The 21,002-nt window shown below is 44.8% G+C and overlaps 1 protein-coding gene across 10 annotated transcripts in view; it reads right to left on the bottom strand.

Moving 5' to 3' along the window:
• Positions 1-239: 239 nt before the first annotated feature.
• Positions 240-21,002, bottom strand: part of LDB2 (LIM domain binding 2) — a 329,224-nt gene continuing 308,461 nt past the window's right edge. The window contains exons 6-9 of one of the 10 annotated variants that reach the window (XM_045182729.3): positions 10,221-10,344; positions 7,192-7,343; positions 4,481-4,623; positions 240-1,570 (exon numbers count right to left, since the gene is read on the bottom strand). In XM_045182729.3, the coding sequence (XP_045038664.1) occupies positions 4,519-4,623; positions 7,192-7,343; positions 10,221-10,344 (381 nt within the window). In that variant the 3' untranslated portion in view covers positions 240-1,570; positions 4,481-4,518. Of the gene's footprint in view, positions 1,834-4,480; positions 4,624-7,191; positions 7,344-10,220; positions 10,345-21,002 lie in introns of all 10 variants that reach the window. The other 9 variants (XM_053922422.2, XM_053922421.2, XM_045182728.3 and 6 more) reach the window with 9 other exon arrangements.

Genomic DNA, 21,002 nt, shown 5'->3' with positions numbered 1-21,002 from the left:
CTTCCTTTGTCCTTGTCATGTCCTCGGCCAGCACAGTGCCCCGCACAGAGAAGGCACCTCTGGGTCTGCCCAAGTACAGTTCAGTGAGCGGGCAAAGAAGCCATACCTTATCAAAGAGGGCACAGGATTTATAATTCCACTCCGTTTGGAGTTTGGACAATAAACTCAAGCTCAATACTCCTCTTAATTGTGGGCAGATTTCACTGCCTGCGCTCAGAAACAGCCAGACTCACTGTTTGGGTCGTTAGCACAGTTTATTGTTGGCACACTTATCAGTAAAGCATACATAAAATACAGCTGTTTTATAACACACGGAGCCACTGTGTCTTTACATGTGTGGAGGAACATATTAATATGCAAATGGAAAAATTAGTTCTCTTATAAAGTTTCACATAAATACACTGGTATTGCCCACAAAGAAAAAATCCCCATAAAAGAACCAGGCGAGGGCTTTACAAAATATTATACAAGAAATATATGATGAAAAGAAATAACAGTCAACTCAGATACAATAAAAAACACAAAAGAGTTTCAGATTTATTAAACTGCCCACAAAAGTAATGGATTACATGGCTTGAAAATATTTGGATCAACAGCAATTTTACCAATGCATAAACTCTCAAGGGGCCACGTGTCCTTCTTACATAAAAATCTGCCTCGGTGTCTTTGATGACAGAAAAGACATTTCTTGTTTCAGCGCTAAGGCTCAACTGAACCACCTTGGGCTGGAGAACTGATTGACATTCGCTTGCTCATAAATTCCCCTGCTGGGCCCTCTTAGCTGTTACCCAATGAGAGAAAAGGTGAAGGAAAAAAAGGTACATTTAAATTACTTTCCAAAAGCGGATTTTTTTTCTTTTCTTTTTTTACTGAAACAAGAAACTCTCAGATGCAAGTCAAAAAGCAGAAAATATTTTACAATATTAAAAAGTCATCTGTCGTTAGGTTCGGCATACAATGAGCTCCTGAGCACTGAGGGCTTATGGATGATACGGGCTTCCTCTGATGCAGGGAGGAGGAAATTAACAAACATGTGGTTAACACGGTGCTAGGAGAAGCGCTAGCGTCTGCTCTTGTTTTAATTACGATCAGTGCCAGTATCTGTGTTACCTGTGAAGGCCTCCAGGGAAGGGTCACGGAAGTTTATTTGGAATGATCCTCTCAATCAAAAAAAAAAAAAAAAAAGTGAAAGAAAGAAACTCAGATCATTGTGGTTTAGAAATAGGTATTTGCGTGAAAAAGTTTTTATGTCTCCTCCTTCCTCTCCTGTAAGTGGGGATCTGAAATAGCGAGTGTAACCCACGGGCCTATTGACAGAGGATTCCAGTGCCGGTCAACCTTACTGGGATGCCTGGGGCGGGGGGTTTTCTGATTTGGTCTCCTGAGTGCCGGGAGGTTTACTGTTCCACGGGCTGCTGTTTCCCAGGGCGGGCGAATTGTTGAAGTCTTCCTCGTCGTCCACGCCGTTGGCTGCATCATATTGCGTGTTTTCTAATCTAGTGATTAGCCTTTCGTCCTCGTCCCCAAACTCACCTCCCATCAGAGTTGGCTCTCCTACCACCATCACATCCTGTGAACAGCAGCTGACATTATTACAGGGAAACCTTGGGAGAGAGAAGCTCAGCTTAAAACACTAGTGGGAGGAGCTGGGGGACCTAGGACAGACACACTCGAGTACTGTACACCGGGGTCAAGTCTCAATCAATGTCGGGGGGCCGAGATGCATATTGGATTTCTACAGGAAATAAACATCGCCTCCTGGCGTGTAACAACCACGCGAGTTTATGTCCTTAGTGCGCAGCCTGACACCGGAGAACGAGCAATGCTAGCAATCTGCAGAAATAAAAAAATGGATTTTTCAAAATTAAAAAAATCCACGCTTTTAACTTGCTGACACTGGGGACTTTAGAGAGGGCAGTGGAACCTTCTGCGGGGTGCCTCTCAATACCTCCGAAAATCCGCCACTTTTATTTAGGGCCTTTGGAAACTCTCAGCGAACACAGGGAGGATACAGTTCTGGAATATTCACGCCACCCATTCCAAATGGCATTTTCGCTGTCCCGAGGATGGTCTACATTGTAATTGAAGACAGAATCTCTCTTTTTCTCTACTCAGTCAGGCCCTTTCATACGGCCAATATCCTTGACATTCTGCTACTTAATTATGGTAATTAATTTAGGTAAAGTTTTCGATAAAAACAATGTTCACACTGATTTGACAATTTGCATAGCTAATTAAGTCATTAGCAAAAACCTGCTGATTGCCAACAAGCCCTGAATTTACCATCTGTTATTTCATGGTGGCTGTCACCTATCCCCACACAGGCAGCCCCGCCACCAATCCGGGCAGTGAAGAGAACCAGTCTGTCCAGCTGGTGCCATAAAAGGAAGATGAAGAGCGCTAATTATAATTACACTGATGAAGCCGGGAGTCATCAGAAATGGAAGTGTGCAAGAAGAATCCATCTAATCACTCCTTTAGGTACAAATTGTCCTTCCATGCTAACAAGGAAACCACCTACTGTTGCGGGAGCACTGTGGAGGCCACTGCTGAGAGGCACGAGGATGGGGGAGAAGGACGCATGCGCAGGGCACAGCTCCGGCCTCTGTTCAAAGGGGACCCTGCGGGGTTGGTGGGAGACCTGGGCAAGGGACAGGACACCTGTCAGGTGGAGACTGCTGGGCGAGCTCTGAGCAATAGTCCGCTTAAAAGTGCAGTGACTCCACAAGAGAGCCTAGCTGCCCTGAGCCTCCACGAGGCCTGGGCCAGAAGCCTTTGCGATGGAAGGGTGCATTCCCTGAGAGGGGCGGGCTAATTTGATGAAGCACCTTGACAACCGGGCAAAAATTCTCTTCACTGGAGCAAGAGACGGCTCTCCTGGGCAGCCTATGCCTCTGCTCAGGCCAGGAAAACGTCCAGAAGGCGCTCCAGATCCCATCTAGAATTCCAAAGGTGCCAGCTGAACAAAGCCCTTCATTACCACCTCAGTTATTCAGGAATAGAAAACCTTGTCTGATTGATAGGTTGATTTCCCCAGAATGATGGGAAGATAATCGATAGGTTTGCAAACTACATTTTCTGGCAAATCACTCTTGTGATTTGATAAAAATGATTTTAAAGAGCAATGTCCCAGATGAAGTAAATGCCTAAAATATAAACTGGGTACACGCAGCAATGTAGGTATTGGCAGGATACTCTGATGCGTGCTTCCAAGAATGTAATTATGCAGCGAAGAGCCAGACATGATACGGACACGTTAGGAGACTCACGAGGACTCTTAAGGTGAGATGTGAAAGTCACAGACTGTGATTGTCCAGAAAGCTGACATGATTTTAGAGGTGCCAAGATTATCTGGTTAGCCAGGGCAGTTGGCAGTTGCCATAGGACCTACTAGGGGTGTTCAGGTTAAAAAAGTGCCGCTTCATCACAGGCAATTAGGAGAAGGCACTTACAATCAGGAGAAAGGCAGATGGAAAGAATAGGGCAAACTCAGCAGAGGACGACATGAGGGGCGACCTTATTTCATGACAACATGCGACACGCTTTGACGGGCTTGGAAAATGCATGCGTAACGTGCCACCGGGCAGGAGAAAGATGTTAGAACCCACCACGTGGGTGTGCTTTAGTGCTGTGAGTCTGAGGTTATCGAGAGAGGCTGGGAGAGTGTGAGGAGGGAAGCGTAATTGGAAAAAGAGGAGAAAAATAAGAAGCCAGTGTAAGCGTGATGTGAGGAGAAAAGTTCCCAACACTCCAGATGCCTTTATTGTACCCGAAAATAACAGTCATTCAAGAAAAGTCCTCTGAAAATAGTGATTTGAATCACTTCAGATGGGGCTGATGTAGGCTTGTAATACGTTTGGTAAATCTTTGTTCTAAGAACAGCTGGAGAAGCTGCCCAGGCACAGATATTTTTAAGCAGTCTACATTTCCGAGAAATGCCACATTTGCCTTCCTGATTGTAAGAAATAGCCTCAGCCAGATACATAATCATGTGCACGTGTGCGCGTGACGAACTGATGGTAAGCTACAAAGGCGTGCGCTGTGGCCTTTATATGCACAGAGATCCTTGAAGCCACTTATTCAATTACACACACGTCTCACCCTGGTTTTTCTGAGCCTCTAGACGAAGGCAGAAGTTCTCTGCTCAAGCAGACCTGATTAGTTAACCTCATGTGAAGTGAATGGAGACATAGTGCATATTCTGGGCGGCCTTGAACTAGGAGATGTTGGCATCATTTTCCCCACCCCCCACATCTTTAAACATCCCCCCCCCCGACATTCAACAAGAGTGCATTTCCTTCCCATCTCTGCTATCTGTGTGTCCCCAGAAGGCAATATTGGTCCAGCTGAGAGTAACCCAAGTGCCCTCGGCTCCCCACGAAGCAGACCTCTGCTCCTCGCTGGAGGCCTGGACATGCCACCAGCTTTTGCCCATGTCACATCTTCTTGCTAATCAATCCCCCGTGCAAGGACCACCAACCTCTGAGGAGGACTGGAAGTGACTCCTTTCAGGGCCCCTCAATGCTTCTCCTTAAATTGGCCAGAAGGGGTCACTGCTGTTGAATGACACAGGTCTCCATCCCTCCCAGGGTTGAGGCTGCAGTTCGGGATGGCTCCTAGCCCCTGCTCATGGAGTGAGAAGCAGAATCCAAGGATTAAACCCTAGTCCTCGCCAGACACACCCACTGCTGCCACAGCAGCCACATGGACCATGGCTGTGGTCGTGGTGGCACGCCGACTCTGCTCATGCCTTTGGACAAGGAAGCCATGTCTACAGACCGCATTTCTAGGATATTTAAGCAATAAAATTGTTGGTAATTGGTAGATAGGGTTACAAGATGTAATCCCTATAAGCCAACGCTTATCATTTAACATGCATTCAATGAGAATTTGCACATTTTCCTAACCTGGTTGCCTTCCCTACCTTTTTTGACTATCTGTAAATTTTACATAATTAAAACATCTTTAATTGCACAGTGTGGGGATAGTGCTGAATTTCTATCCTCACTTTCCAGCAGATGCCTCATTCTCACAAAGTCTAAAGGGTCTCAACTCATTAAAAATCCTCTTGACACTGGTATCCTCCACTAAGATCCAGTTGTCGGATTGAAGGACAGGAGCATGATGGAGCAGAATGAAGGAGACGCTCTTTAAAATAAAATTAAGATGATTCTGACCAGGGCAGGTATGTCAAAATACACGTGTGCCGCTGTTCTACACCCATGGCAGACATCACCAGTGGCCGACCAAACCCAGTCTAGGCCTCGGAACCTCTCTGTCTTGTGCCCTATGAGCTGACACCAGGAGACTGAGAGGGAAGGAGAGAGGCAGCCTCCTTGTTATCCTTTGGTTAGATGCTGACCAAAAGGATCTATATAGAAAAGATCCTTTTACACAGAGGCCCAAGGCCCAAGTCCATTCATATATCTAGTGTGGGGTACATAGTAGGAGCTCAGAAATCATTTGTGGAACTAACTGATCTGAATTCTTGCAGCCACTGAGCCTTGAAGGAGCTATGTCCCAGTTCCAGAATTCCCTGGAACGTATTTTTCTTATGTATTACAGGAACTAACAAATGTTAGTTTCTAAAACTCAAGGATTAGATGAATAAATAAACATTGACTACTTATGTGGACTTTTTGGGTTGATTTATTTCTACCAGGCCATTTTTCTCTATGCATCTTCCAATTTTAACTGGAGTGGGAATAACTTGTTGGTACCTTAATAAAAAGACTCTGTTTTTCTCCTTTGATATTTTTTCCCTTGACTCTTTAGGGGTGCTAACCCAGTTCAAAATCCAGAGGCGACTCTGGCGTTCCTTAAGGACTATAATTCCTAGTGGTCTTAAAGCGAAACAGTAGTACCTGCCCTGCAGGCTGGCCATTCTCTATGCCCCTTTCCTTGTAATGAACACCACCCTCTGTCTGTGGAGGACAGCAGAGCTCCAGGGGCCCAGGTAATTCTCAGGTACCAATGGGGTTGGTTTTAGTCAAAGAGACCTGAGCGATGGAAGGTGAGTAAGAATGGGTGAGGGACAGGTTTGAAAGACACAGTTAGAAGGGGAGAACCGCTGTGAAAGAAAGGTCCACTCTCTCGTGGAGAGAGCTGGAGCAGACTCAGAACATGGAGTGAGGACAACACACCAGGTGGGAAAAAGGAGGGAGAAGGAGGGCCAGGGGAACTTGTACCGGGGGAGGGGAGCAATAAGAAACAGGGCACGTGTCTGAAGGCATGGTATCTGGAGGACATCCATGAAGCACCAGGAAAGTGTCTGGATTCAGACGACAGTCACACACCTGCTGAAGGGTGACATGACAAAGGCAGAGGACCACACGTAGTCGTGGTGCGGAGAAGGGACAGCAAACGCTTAAAAGAACATAAAATTTAAGAGCGATAAATGATCTAATTCTAGAGTGAGGAATTCGCAAGAAATTAGGTGGAAGGGACAGAACTGGGAAAGAAATTATAGGAGATGGAGAAAGTTCCTGGATAGTTTGCAGTACCTGGGAGTGACCCTCAGCTGTTAGCTTTGGAGTTCAACGAAGCCCCTTCCATGTCCCTTGTCAAGACCCAGAAATGAAAGACGAGGTATCGAGGTCAAGAGTGTGGAGACCAAACTAGGGGCTGATCCTCTACCACCCGCCCCTGCCCCCCCACCCCCCACGGCCCCCACCCTGAGCAAGTGAAATGGGAGAAGTGAAATCCACTAAGCTGCATTTTCAGTGGCCCTGTTAATTACCAAGGTCTCAAAATGAGAGGGGACGCCCGTGTTGGGGACGCCCAGTCAAATGACAGTAAGAGAAGCCTGAGTGCCAGGATCTGGTTTCCAGTGGAGCACAGGGTCTCTGGTGATGGTGCCCAGAGCCCCTTATATGCCACCAGGCACGCGGCTCAGTGGTATCTTAATTAAACCTTAAGTAACATATCTCCTGTCTGTGACTCTGATGGCTTGTTAGTTCAGGTCCCATTGTATTACAGACTCCTCACACTCCTTTCCAAGTCTCGGTTTGCAGGGGAATGTTTCCGTGGCAGAGTTCCACCCTCCTGTCCCAACCCCAGCCCCGCCTTCCCCTCCCCCACCCACAGATGCCCAGAATGCATTTCAGCCAAAAGAGATTTGAACGTGGGCCCCTTGGAATTGGAAGACAGGCAAAGGCAGGATTTCAGGCCTAAAAGGAAAGCGAGACTTACAGGTACCTGACTGGACAGACTCAGGTTGGCGGCTGGCGTTTTCTTCTTGCTTCCAGTACTGTTGGCGGTGTTCCCCGCGCTGCTGTTGGACGTGCTGCTGGTGGAGTTTTTCCTTTTTCTCCGTTTCGTTGTCGGTTGCCTTGTGGGTTCTGCTGCAATATGGAAAATGAAAGGAGGATCAGGTCCAGGGCAACCCTCAGACACGGTCCTCTGCAGCTGTTTTTGTAAATGAAAAAGAGTAGACTCTTTACATCTTTTCTATTTCTTTTCACTTTTCAAAACAAATAAAAGGAGACAGCTGTTGGCTGAGTTTTAGCACAAAGTGTGCACAATTCTTTTCCTTTGCATCTAAAGAAAATGATTTGCATTTAATCACTATTTCTAATTTCAAATATATGTCTGTAATCTATTATTTTAGGGATGAGCTGCAAATACCACTTTCATAGTTGAATTAAAAGGATTATTAGTATTACCAAATTTTGGGAAATATTTTTTCTCTGGTATACCTTTTCTTTATAACAAAAGGAGGGTTCTGGGATCCCTAGGAGGCCTCCAAGGTGTGAGAGAAAGAGGAAACTTAGTGAGCCAGTGTGTAACAGCAGCACCTACTGGTCAAGTGTTATATTGCAGCTCAGCACTATTTTACCTTCAAAAGCACAAGTAAAAAGAGGAAGTGACAGTTCTATCAGCTGTGAATACCAAACTTAGGGAGTCCCAAGCTTGGTGTGGTTCCCAAATTCCACTGTTAGACCCTATATTTAAAGAATAGTATTGATTTTGAAATCTCTGAAAAAAAAGGACTTAGTATGTTACAACCAGCATATTAATAAAGGGAAGCAAGACCTTTTAAAGAAAGGCCTGTTTAGAAATAGAAATATTTTGCACCTGAAGGATGGGTAGTGTCTTAATGAAAATACAGGGACTCATGGTAACTATGTACTGAGCATTACTCAGTGTTTCCATGTTCTTATTTTCTATTTTTAATGTTTTCTATGTCATAACTATTTTATATTCATAGCAGCTCTTCTTAATTAGGAAAGAGTATAATCTTTGCCTTGTAAATGAGAAGTCTTCGGAAGCCTTTCCCAGGCAGGTAAATGGCAGGGAAGACCATCCTTTTTGCTAACCCTACTGTAGACTCAACTCTGGTGGAGAGAAGATAAGCCAGGGCCATAGAGAAACTAGGCGAGAGTGCCTTGCATCATTTTCTGATGGATGATGGGGTGAGCCTCCTTCCAGGCTCATGTCAAAGATCACTTAGTCTACCAAGTTGTTCATGCCTTTTGATGGAGAAGAGGAGAATTATGTTCCTAATTATATACCATTTCTTCTTTCAGAAATATTTTGTCTCTTATATTCAAATAGTTTCATCAGAGGGCTCAGCATCTCTATTCATAGAGAGTTATGGGTGTTTCTTTCTGAACGTTATGGAAACAAGGGAACAGAGTTGCTCTAGCTCATGGGGTGAGCTAGAGAAGAGTTGAGTGGCACATTCTAAAGCCAAGCAAGTGCCCAGGTTTCCTCTGACAAGCATCTTTTTTTCCTTTGACTTCAATAATTGAAATCTGTTACTTCTTTTGATATCTATACTTTCTTCATGAAATTTGGGGGAAATATACCTAAATTGCATACTCTGGATTACATCCATTGACAGTGGTTAGCCATGGTAATAGAATTATGAACTGGGTAGACATAGAAGCTACTGTGACACAGGCCTCCTTCACTGATTAATTATGAAGCTGATTTTGGCAAAGTTAATCGTCAGGCCCCATGATATACAGTGGGAATAACAACAAAGAGCTCCTGAGATTATATTGTGAGGATTCAGTAAGAGAATGGAGGGTCTGTGAGGGTTGGAACTGTGACTTTTATTCCATGTGGTACCCCCAGTGGCTGGTGCAGTGCCTGGCACCTAGTAGGGGCTCAATAAATATTTGTTGACTAAGTGACTAAATTAATGAATAATATATGAGTTACATATGCATATGTTGGAAAATATAGGTGCTCAAAACATTGTGTAGAATTTTTTTTCCATAAAGGCTTACTGATATTAAAATAGAAAATGAGGCCAACTTAAATCTATGTAATATATTTTTAAAAATGTTCTAAATTTGTAAAATTCTTGTAAGATGGGGATACAACTATTCTATGTAAAAGAATGCTCACTTCGTCAGCTTTCTAAATATGTACATAATTATATCTGCTGTGTTCATTTTATATAAAACTCCTGGCCAATTACCAGTGGAAGGTGATCATTATGTTTTGTGGTTCAGGAAGCTATATGCCTTGTGTTAATAATTACTCTTTAAAGATAATTTTTAGTGAAGGGATACATTTTGCTTTTATAATCAGTGAATCTCAACACAAGCCTGGGGGTGAAAATGCATTAGAGAGAAAGACAATTAGTGACGACTAGAAGCAGTAATTTCAGAACCTCACTGGAGACTTTAGTGTCTACGCTGCGTTCTAGGGAAGTGGGGGAATGGAATCTTTTATGTGCTCTCCTCATGATCAGAATACCCTGTGATATTATATATCTTAAAACATAGAAAAATATTTCCTTCCTTCCTTCCTTCCTTCCTTCCTTCCTTCCTTCCTTCCTTCTTCCCAATCTCCCTCCATTGTTATAATTTCTATCATTTCATTTAAAAAGAAGCAAAAGGACACCAGGCCAAGAGAAGCCAGCAGTCTTGTCCAGTGGAGCAACCACTGAACTGAGAGACAGGGAAACTGGGATCTGATTTCAGCTTTGCTCAAGATCTCCTCAGTAACATTAAATAAATCACTTCACCGCTCTGGGTTTTGTGTTCTAACCTGGCACGTGAGGAGATGGTAGACGAGGCCTAAGCATGTTTGCCCGTTGCAACTTCAATGTCTTTAAGTCCAAAATCATGGTCAGAATATCTCCAGTAAACTCCTTTTCCCGATGCATTTATGACCACTCTCTTCCCTTTCACATCACCTCACCCCACCCCCAGAAGAAGCTTCAGAAGATGCAGCCAGAATGAGAGTGAAGGACAAGGTCGTACCTGGCGGGGCCACCATCCGCTGCCACTTCTGAAACAAGCAGGTCTTCAGGCAGTCTCGTGGACTGAGGTTGTAAGTTTTATGTCTCGACATCAGTTCCTGCATTGGCTCCAGTATTACACACAACTGCAAGAAGTTCAAAGGCGTGGGGGTTTCACTACTTGATAATATTATTTGCAATAAATAATGTGAACAGCTGGAATCAATTAGGAAGCTTAAGGGTATTTTTCTTTTTCTCCCCTGGTTTTGATTTTCTCTGTACAAGTTTAAAAAAGAAATATTACCAACATTTGATAAAACCCACTTAATTTACTATCATTTATAATATCACATTATAGCTGAATGTGTCCTACACACACACGTACACAGTTTGTCCAGCCTGTTGGGTGGATATATGCAGCTCTATTCTGAAATCAAATGATTCTCTCTGGTTAAAGAAAAAAGCTCTCTGCAGGGCAACACAGCACGCTCTGATTTCTACTCTGGTTTCTGCCGTTGTTGTGTTTGTAAAACCACCCACGGTGAGTTACAATGCTAGTTTATGTAGATTCCGAAGCACTGGAAGCCATCTTTGAAACCTGGGAGAACAAAGTGGCAACAACAGGTACTTTTTTGATCCTAACTCTTACTGAACACTTTAATTTCTTTCATGCACTCATTTGTATTTTACACATGGTTTTAATGCATATAACACGCCGGCATTCAGTGTGAGAGTTTTCTCTGTGGTTCTGCACGTTGCCACCTTCCTCCTGCCTTTGGTTAGGTTTTTTTCAGCCTTACTTTAGTCCAAAGTTCAGCTTTACTTTGGTAACAAAGATTAAGGAATGGAACAAGGTGGTACATCCATTCGGATTGCTGTGGGCTTTCTCAATTCCTTCCCAGCTGGAAGCTTATCAGGATACTGCTGCACTGAGAGTGTCTAAGAGGACAAAGACCACAACTTGGAAAGAGGCATCCATCGCAATTAGAGTGACACAAACATTGGCAATGCACCTTCCCATGCGGAAGAATGTCGTTTTATGAACGGCAGATGTGCCATCTCTACCCTCATCAGCCTTTCTCTACCCCCTTCCCTCTGCCATTCCACACCTCGAGTGCTGTTCTAGAGGCCCCATTGCTTTTTGTCCTCTGGGCCCCCTCCACCTGGCATTCTTCCTTCTCCTCCTCCTGGCTTATGCCTACGTAACTTTGAAGACAAAGTTGCTTCTTCTGTGACGCCTCCCTCACCGTACAGGCTGAGTTGGGTGCCTCTCTATAGTTCTCTCATAGCACCCAGCCCTTTCTGCTCTATACACTTACTCATACTTCATAAGCATCTGCTTCCAGGTCTGTCAACATTTTCCACTTGACTTTGAACTCATCGAATGCCAAGACTGTGCCTTTTATCTCTGTTCCTGGGTTTGGTGCAAATGAATGGATGCATTTAAGGAGTGACTCTTAGAAACACTGGAGGATCTTCCTATGCCAATGCTCCTCAAAGTGTGCTCTCAGGAACATTTCCATAAAAACAAAATGAGCTGGTTATTAAAACACAGATTCCCAGGCTCTGCCCTTTCTGTTTCATAGGGTCTGGAGGTGGGACTTGCATTTTAAAAACCATACTCCCATCTAATTCTGATAAACACTACTAAAGCTTGAAGCCCACTGCCGTACACACGCTGGGCTTTATGATAGATGAATACTGACAGTAAGGCACGCAAATCCCATGGCTTTCGGTGCATATTTCACTCTCTTCTCAGCCCCTCCCCTTTCCATACCTTTCCTCTGCTCTCAGCTCTACCCGTGATAATCAAGATCACCTTCACCTAGAAAAATCCCTTGGCCCCTTTTACCAGCTGATGATCCAAACTTTGCCAAAACCACTAACCCCATTTTAGGGCCAGCTGTAATCGCCTTCCATTTGCAGTTTCTCTGGAAGAAGAGAGCAAAGTTTCCAAACCGGATCAACAGCAGCCCCGTGTGAGCCAAAGAGACAGTCACCCAGCCATCCCAGCGAAGCAGGCTGTGCATCATGAGCCCTGGAATAGTTAGGGTACATCTTCACTCTTGTCTGTCCCCTCACTTACCGTGGACTCCTTTTCGAAACTGAAATTGTTAATAAGGGAAAAGCTGTGAAAGAGGGCAGATTACTGTGCAATTACATCTGTGAAGATTCTGTGTGTTTTTCTCTATTAAGAATCCCTTGCTGGAATCAAAATATGTGCAAGCTACGGACCACCTGCAGCCTTCCCCAGGCACTGAGGCTGAGATCAGAGTGAAGCATTCCACAGTCACCTCTACAAACTGAGCTAGGAGTGGGTTATCTGCCAAAGAAGAACCACTCCTAGATTCAGAGAGGGTCAGACAATGTTTGCATCTAAGCTCAAAGAGCAAGAAAGTTTTCAGAGAGTTCTAAAGACTGAGAAAACATATTTTTAAAATTAAAATAAAGTTTAAAAGGTTTTCAAACCACTAGTCCCATTCTTGAGAAATGAGCTTACAATGGATATGAAGTGCATGCAGGGAGTGGAACAAGCGTGGACTTAGAAGCTGAGGTTTGACTTTGTCATTAGGTGTGTATGCAAGCCACTTACTCATGCCAGGTGTCAGTTCATTAGTAAGACAATACCCATCTTGACATTGTTGTGAGAATTTGAGATAATACGTCCAACAACTGGTAGACATTGTGATTATGTATTTGCAAGTGCAGAGCTGATTACAAAAGAAACCACATTTTTATTACTTTAGATCAAAAGCATTTACTGAACTTCCTCCCAAGTGTTAGGCCCTCTGTTAGGGGCTGGAGGCATAATGATGAGACTAAGAATCTATGTCTCAAAAAGTGTTCTGCTCCCTTCAAAATGACCTGAGCACACTAAGAAAACTACACTGTGTTTATACTTCATGCATCTCAGGAAATCACACATTTCTGAAGCAAATGTGCATTACATAACAAGTCACATGGCGAAGATTACCCATTTGGACCTGTGGCACTGAACATACTAGGAAATGGGAGAGTCACGTTTATTGTGAGAACCCAGGAGCTCATTATCTTGCTTTTTCCCAGTGCCTTTCCTCTCTGGGCTTTGGGCAACCCTTTTCAGGTGCTAATCGCCAGGATTTCTCTATTCTCTAATGTAAAAATACCTCCCCAGTGCTGTAACCTAGCCCAGAGGAATTTACATCTCTGAATACTAATCAGGAGTCCCAGTCCTTTTCTTCCAGGGGAGGGTTCTGAGCTGGGGAGGCAGCGCTCCCCTTATTCACGGATGCAAACATACTTGTACTTCAGCTTTCTGCTGTGTAGCTTGGTGGCTTTGCTGGGCTGCATGCTGTAGGTGGCAGAACTCGCTCAGACAAGAGCCCGCCTTCTTGGTAAGCAAGCCAGAGCGTCTGGCAACAGCCCAGGTCCAGGCATTATAAAACAAGATTAGGAAGGAGGTTCGGGGAGTGAGCGGGTTCCCCCAGTTACTAGCCAAGTCCTCCTGGAGCCAGGATTCCTGGTGTCCCTGAGGTCTCAGCCCCGCTTGAGAATCTGGTGAAGGCTCTGCAGCCCATCTTTCCAGTTTTGTACAAAATATCTGGAGGTTTATAAATCCTCTTATATCTCCATGCACTGAGTCCAGGTGGAGAGCCCCTGGTTAGTAATAAGCATGAACCAGCCTACAATATACATGCCTTTCCCCCTAGACACACATACACACACATCATTCAAACGCATATAAATTGGAACTAAACATAAAAACACAGGGTTCTTTGATTTTGAGGAACAATTTTATCTGCAAAGATCCCATGGGTCAGTCCCTTGGCCTGAAAAGAAAGTCCACAGACCAAGTCAGCAGCGTCTACATAGCCTCTGAGTAGGACTGCGGTTCACTTTGGTCTCCTCCTGGGGTGGGTGGAGGATGAGAGGAGGGATCCCAGGGCGGTGGGAGCCAGCAAGCCCTGACCTCTCTGAGATGAAGCCCCTTAATGTAGAGTCCCTGCCATGTCTAGTTAGGAACCCCCAAAAGCCATCACCCATCCTAGCAAATTTCCCACAGTGCCTTTTTGCAGACTTTGTGAAGTTTTAGGCTGGGCTCGCTCCCCCTATGCTTCTGACTTCTTTTTTCTGGGATTCTGGCTTCAGCACTGACTCTTTGGGTGTGGAACCAAAATCGGTAACCACAATAGTGACTTGCTGAATGAGCGTGGATGGATGGATGGATAATAGATATCTTGGCCAGATTAATAACAAGGAGTCATTTGCAAATGGCAGACAAATTAGGCACTGTTTTGTGGGTTTAGAGGTAATGAATTTGTCCATCTGATAAATAATTGATTGCCTCCTCTGTGCAGAATGCTTTGCACAAATGCATGTGTATGTACCCACTTACTACATGTCCTGGGTAGGCTGGGAGATCTTAGCTCAGTCCCAGGGTGCCCGCCTTTTCATAGTAACAAAGGGCTTAGCAAATGCAGACAGTTTTGCTTTGCTTTGTTTTTATCTGACAATACTCCTGGAGAAACTTGACTCTCCTTAGCTATGTATTCATACTCATTCTTCTTGCTCACCTCCTTGCCTGAGCCTAAGACTGGGCGGTGCCTGTTGGAGTTGGCTCTTGCCTAAAACAGGATACCCTGGGCTTGGCCTTTGGCTAAATCCCAAACCTAGGACTAGTTTACCACCAACATTTTAATTCCATCTTTTTAGAATGATGGATTACATCCCCTGAGCTTGACGTACCTATTCTTTGTACATAGGCTTGGCCAGGATTACTATGTCTATACCAGCTTGAACCTTTGCTCATGTTGTTCTTCTTGCGTAGAAGACCGTCTTCCCTCCTTCCCAGTCACCTTAACCAAGGGGTGGCAAGGAGTGGGCTGTGAGCTAAGTATGGCCATGCTTATGTATTGTCAAAGCTGCGTTTTTGTCGTAATGCCTGGGCTAAATACTTGCTAGAGTCTACATGTCCCGGAAACCCAAAAACATTTACGATCTGGCCATTCAAAGAAAGGTCACTGCCCTTTGCTTTAAGCCAGTGCTGCTCAAAGGAGGTGTCGGCAAACTGGCAGGAAAAGGAGCTTGAGGCAGAATATAATCCAGTTCACTGCTTCCTTCATTGAGAAACTCTTGTGTCAAAAAATGTCAGATGGACTGAACACTGTGTTCAAAACTGTAGCTGATTTCCATTTCAGAGCAAGTCTGCAAACCGTATTTGAGTCTCACCAATATGACCACTGATGTCCTCCAAGGTCCAGCTCAAATCTCACAACTGTCTCTGACCACCCCCACCCACGAGGGACTCTTGCTGCTATAGCTCTTATTACTAATCTACATGCATCCCCATGTTTTCATTTGCATTGGGAATTTCCCTTTCTCGTGGACTTGTTTCATCTCCTGATCTATAGCAAGTTATATTTACTTTTGTCTCCCTTTTATTTAACACAGTGTTAGGCATACTCAAATGTTTGTTGAGTCATAACTTAATAATCACTTGGAATATCTAACCTATGCCTGCTCCTGGAGTATGTACCTGACATATATTAAATCATTAACCCTCACCACCTCCTGGCCCACTTCTACAGGTGAGGAAACAGACTCCAAGTCATTATTAAGTCATCCAGAGCTGATGTTAAAGAGTGTGATTATTATAAGGTATCCAAGGTTATACAGCCATTTGAAGGGCAGAGAAGAGGTTCACAGTCAAGTTTGCCTGACTTCAACCCTGTGCTCTGTAGTCTACCTCTCTGCCTTTGAGTGGTTAAATGGCTGCTGAGATGCCAAGTTCAAAGACTCTCACCGTCTTTGTATTGCTCCTTGCATGGTATGGATATGCACACAGAGATGTGGGTTGTACTGGAGCAGTGCAGGCTTTGGAACCAGATTCATCTGGGTTCAAACCCCCAATCCTGCCATTTTAGTAGCTGTGTGTTCTTGGTCAAGATTTCTAGCCTCTCTGAATCTCAGCTTCCTGATCTGTAGAGTGGAGATAATGGTACTTATTGTTGATGATTTGAAATAGCATATGCCAATCCTCACTGCAATGCCTGGAAGAAGGTCAGAGCCCAGGTAATGGAGTTTGGCATTATAGTACATACTGGCTGTATCAATGATCCACTGAGCCAGGAGATCAATGTGTGACGTGATTGGTTAGCTACTTTGGGAAGTGAATCACTTGGTCTTCTTGGGACATAGGGGGTCACTGTACGTACTGCTCCAAGGGATGGTAATCAGGCCAATGGTACACAGGCTTCTAGTAGCTAATGTCCCTGATAATACCCATTTTTAGATTCAGAGATAAATACAAAATATTTACATTCACACACCATAGTCTTATTTTCCTCTAGTAACTTACTCCTGTGTCTAAATATGAATTCGAAAGAAATCAGAAAGTGGGAGTGATTATGAAACAAACTCTTATCTAAGGGTGAAGGAGTCTCTCCTAATTAAGAAACACATCACCAAAGGAGATCTTATATTAAAACAATAGAACAATGGAACATGGAATCTAAAAGGAAAACAGAACATAACAAGCAGATAATCCCATCTAGAAACAGCTAACAGTGAATGACAAGACTGAAACCCACTGAGCCTCAGAGGGTGACACAGAAGGAGGAGACAGAAACGCTTTCTCTGAGAAGCTATGCAATTCCTAAACATCAGATTGTGATTTGGGTTTATTTCCTGATAGGATTAAAGGAAGATTGGTTGTCAAATTCAAAACATCCTCTTTTTTATCTGAAGATTCAACCAGGGGAGCCTCTGCCTGTTCTCAATTGTTTTGTAAATTGATTTGTTGGGGGAGTTATCACATCCAAGCTGGGGAGAGGAGAGTGCAGCAGCTGTACCTCAGGTGTTGGAGGGACTGTCCTCCTCCTAGAGCCAGGAGGCCATGCACGCACATTCCAATAGCTATGACTTGATCTCAATTCTGCGCCTGTCAGGAAGGATGACTATACATGACCAGTGTGGTCACTGGCTGCTTTTCTGACCCACCGGGACCCCATCAGACTACACCAGTTCAGGGATTCTGCTGCCCCAGGCAGGCCCATGAAGAGACAGTTCAAGGCTCCTGATGTTCATTCTCTTTCCTTCTGACCCCATGGACTTGACTCTCTGTGGTGTCATTCGGTATGGGCACCCCTTCCACAGTGCTTGGTCATTTGCCTACTTGCCTTCGGACCCTTCTTCCCAGCTCTGTATGGTAGGGTACATACTCCCCACACTGCTTTCCCACTGTCATTGCCAGATGGCTTTGGGCGAGGTTTGGCCAGCTGGAGGCACTGGGGAAGACTGGGGAAAAGCGGGTTGAGTTAGTTTGCTAGGGCTGCCAAAGCAAAATACTATACACCAGGTGTTGTCACTAGAAATCTGAAATCAGGGTTTTGGCAGGCCCTCGCTCCCTCTGAAGGCTCTAGGGAAGGGCCCCTCCTGGCCTTTTCTAGCTTCTGGCGGCTCCAGCTGTCTTCAGTGTTCCTTGGCTTGTAGCCGCATCCCTCCGATGTCCACCTCCATCTTCACATGGCGTTCTCCCTTTGTCTCTGTCTTCTCTTCTCTTCTCTAAGGACACTGGTCACTGAATTTTCAAATAAGGTCACGTCCTGAGGTTCCAGGTAAACGTGAATTTTTGAGGGATGCTATTCAACCTACTACACGGGGAAAGAAATAAGTAAGGATAGTTCTTGTCCTCTGTGTGGTTCAGATGACCCCTCCAACAGCTGTCATTACAAATCCACTATGGTCCCACCTTCAATACCGGGTGGCCTGACAGTAACCCCTTCTGCCTTTTGCCCTGGGAATGGTGGTTGGTAATCCTAGGGTGGCCTCAGCTTCCACTGGTTGCTTTTCTAGCTCCAACACTTTTATAAGTACTTCGCCACATTAAACTTCCTCTATTAAATTGCCTGGTGTGGGTTTAGTTTTCCTGGATACACTCTGATGGGAACTCTGATTTATGAGACATTGGGCAACATCAAAAAGATCAAGGACCTTGGTGCATGGAGGCATCATAGCTAGTTGTTTTGCAAGTAAATTAGGCTTGGGTTCAAATTCCAGCTACTTAATAATGGCTGGATCTTGGGCAAGTTACTCAGTTTCATGGTGTTTGAGTTTCTCCATCAGAGAAGTTGAGATAACAATAATACCTAACTAATTGGGTTGCTAGGAGAAACAAAAACTGTGCTTAAAGTATGTACCTAGGTCTTAACGTAAGGCAAGTGGTCCCTAAATGGTTATTACGACAGGGGTGTAACCAAGCCCAGGGGCAGGGGCTTCATGGAAGCCATGTGCAAACTCATCAGGACATACCTGTTAAAATGTTATGAACGTTTCCTGCGTAAGAGTTAGATTTTGGCGATATAATTGATATCTAAAATGTTTAGTTGCTATGCTTTTCCTGTAAATAACTTGTTCTGACTGCTGGGCCATTGCCTCAGATACCCTATCCATGTGTTCCGTCAGCATCTCTAAGTTCTGGGGCACAGTAGCTGAAGTGCTTCCAAAGGAAGAGGAAACACCTGCCTGGAAGTACCTCACAATCATTAATAAACATCTAAGGAATGCTATCGCCTAGATGACGATAAGCAAATTTCAGATACATTTTAAAAACTGACCAACCGTGCCTTTGGATGAATCAGACACTGAAAATGAAGGCTGGTGGGTCAGAATCACTGAGTGGCCTCCGGCACACCCTGCCTTTATATTACTGTACAGCACTGTATGAGCCCGGGTCCGCTAGAGACACGGAACTGATGGGATACGTGTGTCTGTGGACGAGCATTTTAAGGAACTGGCTCACGTGATTGTACGAACTAGCACGTCTGAGATCTGTAGAGCTTCCAGGCAGGAGTAATGCTTGAGTCTTGAGGCTGAATTTCCTCTTTTCTGGAAAATACCAGTTTTGCTATTAAGAATTTTGACTGACTGGATGAAGCTTACCCACCAGTAATCTGTTTTACTTCAAGTCAATTGATTATACATCATAGCCACATCTACAAAACACCTTCACAGAAAAACCTAGATTACTATTTGTTTAAATAACTGGTACTATAACTGCTGTGAACTGAATTGTGCCCCCCCCAGATTCAGACCCCCCAATGTGATTGTATTTGGAGATAGGGCATTTAGGATATAATTAAGGTTATATAAAGTAATCAAGGTAGCATCCTAATCTGCCAGATTGGCAACCTTGTAGGAGGAGGAAGAGACATCAGAAATTTCTCTCTATCCTTGTGTGCGCACTGAGGAAAGACCATGTGAGGATGCAGGGAGAAGGCAGCCATCTGCAAGCTAGAAAGAGAGCCCTCCCCAGCAACCAAATCAACAAGCACCTTGATTCTGGACTCCCCAGCCAACTGTGAGAAATAAATCTCTGTTGTTTAAGGTACCCAGTTGGTGGTATTTTGTCACGCCAGCCCGAGCTAAGACAATAGCTTAGGTAAACTGACACAGAGAACTATCATAGTTTCCCCACTAGACTTGGGTCAGGTGTTGCTTCATCCACTTTATAACTGTAGCAACCTGGGTACCAGGGATGCGATGCTGAACACGGCGCACACAACCTCCCTCCCTTGGAGCTGACAGTCTAGATGGGAGACAGGTGCTAAACAAGAACCCCAAATGGGGTGTATAATAGAGGAGAAGGGCAAGAGGTGTCAGGAAAGGGTGCCAGGAGCAAGTGACATTTAAGTTGAGACCTAAAAAGATGGCTTACGAGAGAACAGGTGAAAAAGAGGACGGCTGGAATAGAGGACAGATGGCCATCTCGGGCAGAGGGAATACACATCTGAATGCAAGAGAGAACGTCGTTATCGGAAACCACTACATAATAAGATTAGCGAGCAAGCCATAGTGGAGAGGCAGGCGGTGGTCAGCTTTGTCCAGGCCTCAGCTTCTGTCCCCTGGAATAGCTGAGGGTACCACTGATGTGGGTGGAAGCATTCTGTGTATGATGAGCCCTCTGCAAAGGCCGTTAGGATAAATACTGAATGGCAATCTGACAATCATACTGTTTTTCTTTCATCCATGTTCCCTCTGCATAAGAAAAGCATCATTGGCATTTTGATGTGTTTGGCTCAACAAAAAATCACCAAATATCCCAAAGACAAACATTGGCTTCTGCGAGTCTCCAAGCAATGGAGAATCCCACCCCTGCTCCGCAACCCCCTCCCCGCTACCCGTGAGTGCTGTCCATCATAGCACTGGGAATATTAGCACTCGTCCACGCAGGGCCTCACTGGAAATGGATAGCTTTTCTAGTATGTTGGTTACTTCTCCCTGGGAACTGAGGAACCGTGTACTTGCGGAGAGGTAACATTTAAACACTAGCATTTATAAATGGGCTTTATAATCTTACTATTGCGAGTAAGGGAATTTGGATATGGTCCTTGGGAGCTGTCGGTGACAGTTTCCAAGGAACATGACTATCTTGCTGGAGCAGTTATAATCCCTCCTGAACATTAACTGCATGGTTATGCCTGCCTCCTGCCCCGGGGTAAACACCCACAAGACTATTAAAGACAGCACTGTGTTCCGGGCGTGGGGCTAGCACCCCCATGGCTGCTGTTTGGGAGCATTTCTGAGCTATGGTCAGTGTGGGGATATGGACTTGTCCTTCTTGGCCCTGGGCCCCCACTGTGTGGCTGCACTTGGAAGGCCTGCCTGCATGCTTCTGGGGAGCTTCTGCCAGGCAACGGCCCTCCAGCTCCACAGTGACACAAAGGAAGGAGTGATTTCTCAGTAATGGAGTGCTCAGCTGCGTGAGCTCTCCCGGTGGCTCGATCACTGCGTGCCTGTGGAACCTTCCATCAGCAGCTGTTTCCCT

The sequence above is a fragment of the Desmodus rotundus genome, chromosome 4 (genome assembly GCF_022682495.2).
Source record: "Desmodus rotundus isolate HL8 chromosome 4, HLdesRot8A.1, whole genome shotgun sequence".
In the NCBI taxonomy this organism is placed as follows: domain Eukaryota; kingdom Metazoa; phylum Chordata; class Mammalia; order Chiroptera; family Phyllostomidae; genus Desmodus; species Desmodus rotundus.
This window is presented reverse-complemented; position numbering and strand designations above follow the sequence as displayed.